This window comes from Danio aesculapii, chromosome 11 (genome assembly GCF_903798145.1).
Source record: "Danio aesculapii chromosome 11, fDanAes4.1, whole genome shotgun sequence".
Classification (NCBI taxonomy): Eukaryota; Metazoa; Chordata; class Actinopteri; order Cypriniformes; family Danionidae; genus Danio; species Danio aesculapii.
In genome coordinates, this window is record NC_079445.1 from 44,622,382 (window position 1) to 44,628,045 (window position 5,664).

Consider the following 5,664-nt stretch of genomic DNA (forward strand, 5'->3'; position numbering starts at 1 on the left):
ATAAATAAGTGAATAAATAAATAAGTAAATAAATAAATGAATAAAGAATTTAGTAAAGTAAATAAATTAATAGATAAATAAATAAATCAATCAATCAATAAATAAATCAATAAAGTAAACAAGTAAATAAATAAATAAATAAATAAATAAATAAATAAATAAATAAATAAATAAATAAATAAGTAAATAAATAAATGAATAAAGAATTTAGTAAATTAAATAAATTAATAGATAAATAAATAAATAATCAATAAAGTAAATAAATAAACCAGTAAATAAGTAAATAAATAAGTAAATAATTAAATAAATAAGCAAATAAATAAATAAATGAATATTAAAAACTCAGATGAACTTGAAGAGCATATTCCAGATTGCAGGTTTTCAGGATTGTTTGTTCAGGCATTGTTCAGAGAGTCAGATCAGTGTGTTCTGCTCTGCTGTTATTAATATTAATAACTTCACATTAGAGCCAAACAGACACTTACTTTATTCTGAATATGGCCGTCAACCAGGAGCAGAAGCCCTGCGGTCAAACACATCAAACTGTCAGTGTGTGATGAGCATCGCAAATGCAAACACACACCCACACACAGTTACACACATGGTCACACACACACTCACCATCTTCTCTCGCAAAGACACAAACTTTCTCCCTCACACACTCTCTCCACATACACACACTCTCACACAAATGCACGTTCACTCTGGTTTTTCACTCACACACACACACACAAACTCTCTCTCTACCTTAAATACACACACTCTCACACAAATGCACGTTCACTCTGGTTTTTCGCTCACACACACACACACACACAAACTCTCTCTCTACCTCAAATACACACACTCTCACACAAATGCACGTTCACTCTGGTTTTTCGCTCACACACACGCACGCACGCACGCACGCACGCACGCACGCGCACGCACACACACACACACACACACACACAAACTCTCTCTCTACCTCAAATACACACTCTCTCTCACAAATGGTCATTCTCTTTCTTTCTCACACACACACACAAACTCTCTATCTCGCATACACACTCTCTCTCACACAACTGGTCATATTCTCTCTCCCTCACACACACGACACACACACTGAGGATTAGAGCTGAACACAGGTCATGCTGGAGATGCTGCAGCACTGCACTGATCTTTTAAGAGGCTGGAGATCAGGCTTACAGCGGCAGGATCACACTCAAACATTTACATTTATATATATATTTAATAATAATAAATCAATTAATAAATGAATGAATTAACATGCCTAATGAAAAACAATCATTGATTTAAAAGTGTCCTGAAATGTCCATTATAAACGTGATTATAATTATTAATATATAAAACCTTAATAATAAAAAAGCACATCCGCACTGTAAAAAACGGCCGTGATTTCAATGGTAAACACTGTAAAACTGCTACAGTACAAATCTGTAACCTGATTAACAGTGTGTTTCCTTAATATATACGCAGAATAACTGTGAATTGACTTTCCCAGAATTCCCTGCATGGCACATCACTGTTTCTGCTGTTCATTGACATTATTATGGATGTTTTTAGCTGTTTCCCCATCAGTGATGTACATTAGAGATTTATGCTACAGCTAATGTGGATAAACAATGTTTATTTCATGACTTTAATTTCATGTGTGTTACCATACTGGTGTTTAGTAGCTGTGTGAATGACACTGAGCACCTTCTCTACACTGATACACTTTACTGCTTGTGGGAAAAGTTGATTGTGATGAGCAGTGGTTTATTATGTATCGTACTCATCACCACCAGCATATGGCTGTGTTAACGTGTCTAACTGTGTAACAAAGCATGTGAAGATATTGGTCATTCAAAATACAGACATATTACATCTATAAATTAATGAAATACGGTAGTTTACCGTAAAAAAAAGCAATTACTTTTATGGTTTGTACCGTATTTTTACCGGTGAAATACTTGGCAATCACAGCTGCTGTTTTTTTACCGTGAATTTTACTGATTTATTTTTTACAGTGTGGTTTAATTGAATTCATGAAAATTTACCAACAATTAATCCATTGTACTTTCATAGATTATTTTAACCATTTACTTTTGTCTGAATTCTGTCTAATCCAAATAAAACAATACATTTAAATTTAACAAGGATTTATTAAATGTAGTAAATGTAATAAAAACGGCTTTATTTGATAATTTTTACCCCTGATTAATATAATAATAATAATAATATTTTCCTTCTGCTCACATTTTTCTAGAAATATATTTTGATGTTTAACATACTTTTAACACTAGTATACTATTTTACCACTTAATAAGAATGAATTAAATGCATTAAAATGAATAAACTCTACAATTTTAGGGTCTTTTCAACATATTTTATTTATCCCAAAGCACATCCATCCACCTATTTTAAATCAATGACATGTTTATGTGGTCTTTTATTAATAGAGTAATAAAGCGGGGCGTCATGGTGGCGCAGTGGGTAGCACAATCGCCTCACAGCTAGAAAATTGCTGGTTCCTTGGCTGGGTCAGTTGGCATTTCTGTGTGGAGTTTGCATGTTCTCTCTGTGTTGGCGTGAGTTTCCTTCGGGTGCTCCGGTTTCCCCCACGGTCTAAATACATGCAGTACAGGTACAATAAGCTAAAAAAGATTGAATTGGCTGTAGTGTGTGTCTGAATGCAAGAGTGTATGGGTGTTTCCCAGTACTGGGTTGCAGCTGGAAAGACATCCGCTGTGTAAAACATATTCTGGATAAGTTGGCGGTTCAGTCCGCTGTGGCGACCCCAGATAAATAAAGGGACTAAGCCCAAAAGAAAATGAATGAAGAGTAATAATAAAGCACAATTCAACAGATATTTTTATTTCCCAGACTCATACTTCCATTTTAATTAAGTATTCAAGCTGAATAAAATAAAATAAGCAGCTCATTCATAGTCGATTAATACAGAGCTACTTTCAATAATTCAGTGACTTTTTTTGCATCACAGAGACCAGAAGTGCACTGTCAAAAATATCTCTTAATGAACAATTCCTGTGTTTTGTGATTCACTTTTTGTTTATTTACAGTTGTGAATTGCATTATGGGATGTTGATCTCTGCTCTGTCCACTTTTAATGTTGAATATTCAACTCTACAGTTTAACAAAGTGACTTTTACTGACATTTTAGTGGTTTGAATTAATAATATAAGAAATAATATCTAGAGAAATAAGTCTGTAAAATAACTGTACTGACAGTTCAATACAAGGTTTTTGTAGCGTAATATACAACATGAACTCAGACAATATAGCACTTTTAACCAGAGGTGCCCAAAGAAGGGCCCGTGGGCTAAAGCTGGCCCAAGGTAACCCTGGATAGTGGTTTGGCCCACTATCCCATCTGAAAAGAGAGTGATGGGGAGTTGGTTGGGGCGAATGCCTTTGACAGAGATAATCATTTCAAATTTACCATAACCTTTCCTTGTTTAATTGAGGAGCTACAGAACTGTTGTTTCAATTAAATGTTGTAAATGAATCTGACTATTAAAATGTAAATACTGTGAGTTGACAGATGGAGGACAATGCACAAGACATCAGTGAGCAAATCAAGGTAAAGGCAGAAGCAGCTTGACTAGTGTATTCAGCATTGAATTCTATAGTGTTATAAATGGGATTGTTTATGTTTTTATTATAATAAGTTCAGTATAAAACGTTAAAAATGATACTGCATCAATAATTGATTTGTTTTAAAGCAACGTTTTCTAGTTCATTCATTTTCTTTCGACTTAGTCCCTTTATTAATCAGGGGTCGCCCTGAATGAGCCACCAACTTATCTAGCATATGTTTCACGCAGCGGATGCCCTTCCAGCCGCAACCCGTCACTGGGAAACACCCATACGCTCTCATTCACACACATACACTACAAACAATTTAGCTTTCACCTGTAGCGCAGATGTGTTTGGACTGTGGGGGAAACCGGAACACCCAGAGGAAACCCACGCCAACACGGGGAGAACATGCAAACTCCACACAGAAATGCCACCTGACCCAGCCGGGACTCGAACCAGTGACCTTCTTGCTGTGAGGCGATCGTGCTACCCACTGCGCCACCGTGACACCTAATTAAGACTCATTCATTTTTTTCCCTTCAGCTTAGTCTCTACTTCAGATGTCAACACAGCGGAATGAACCGCCACCTATTCCAGCATATGTTTTACACAGCGGATGACCTTCCAGCTGCAACCCAGCACTGGGAAACACCCATACACACACACACTCAGACACTACGGCCAATTTAGTGCCACTGCGGCACCGTGATGCCCCCATTTTCTAGATATTTTTAATTATTAGCAAATAAATTAGGAAATTACCCATGGCAAATTTTATGTAATATGGTTTGGGATATTTAACTTTGGCCCATAACCCTCAATCTATTTTGTTTTTCGCTCTTCATAATAAAAGTTTGAGCACTCCTGTTGGAAGAAAGATCAAGCTCCCATAATGCAATTCAAAAGCAGAAATAAAGGTAAAAATAAAACATGAATCACAAAATAAGAAAAACTGCTAAACTCTGGATATTTATATACAGCGTTGTGCCAAACATTTATCACTGGATGCAGGTTTCTCTTCAGTTTCCCTCTAAATGGGCTGTAAGGAGCAGAACAAGATTTTTTGGAGGAGTCCGTTTCTCTCTTGAATGTTTCTGGGGTCTTTCAAGGTCTGCGTCTGAAGCGAGAGCAGAAATGCTGCTTCATCATGACTGTGATTTAAAGAGAAATGATGCAGTGAGGAAGTTCTGGTCCTCTATAAAGGCCGCTGGTTTCTGTCCGCGTGTATATAATGTTGACGTGAGGTCAGTGTTGCATGGAAAAATCAATGGAGTCCAGAGGGAGGGAGAACAGGGACACGAGGATGGGAAATGAGTAATAAAGATATAAAGTCAGACACAAAGTCAAAGTCAAAGCACCAACTCAAAAATGCTTTATTTTCTTTAAATAATAATTGGAAAAAAAAACAGCACATAAAACCTCACTGAGTTGAGTGGATTTGGTTCTATTTTACTGAAAGTAGCTCTGTATGAATTGACTGTGAATGAACTGCACATTTGACTTATTAAAATTTAAATGAATATTCAATTAAAATTGAAGTGAAATGATTTCAGAGAATTAAAATATTTGTTTGCTTTGCTTCTAGATTAACCGAATAAAACCCCGTCTACAACTTACATATTACAAACACATCAAAACTAGCAAAAGACTAGTGCACAACTATTCAAAAGAGTATTACTATGTAAAATTATTAATTCAATTATCATAATAATAATAAATTATTATTATCAGTAATCTTATTTTTGTTTTTAAATTAATGTAATTTATTGTTAGTCATTTCACACAGTACATTTTTATTAATATATTAATGTGTGTATGTGTGTGTGTATATATACACATATGTTTATTATTTATTCTTTAAAACAAAAAAAATCTACTTCACTAATTTAAAACTATTTATTTGATGGGTTTAATTATCTTCCTTTGGAAAATTTATTATAAATTTGGAAATAAATTCCTTGATCAATTTTAAGATAAAAAGAGCACTTAATTAAAATATTAAGATCAATGTCTTTACTGTCACTTTTGATACATTTAATGTGTCATTGTCTACAAGATAATAATAATAATGATACTAAT

General features: G+C 34.6%; 1 protein-coding gene across 1 annotated transcript in view; it reads right to left on the reverse strand.

Moving 5' to 3' along the window:
* The window catches only part of LOC130237107 (CSC1-like protein 2), a 44,361-nt gene extending 43,737 nt beyond the window's left edge, over window positions 1-624 (reverse strand). The window contains exons 1-2 of the mRNA XM_056467912.1: window positions 616-624; window positions 486-523 (exon numbers count right to left, since the gene is read on the reverse strand). Coding sequence (XP_056323887.1) covers window positions 486-523; window positions 616-624 — 47 coding nt within the window. The remainder of the gene's footprint in view (window positions 1-485; window positions 524-615) is intronic.
* Window positions 625-5,664: the final 5,040 nt, after the last annotated feature.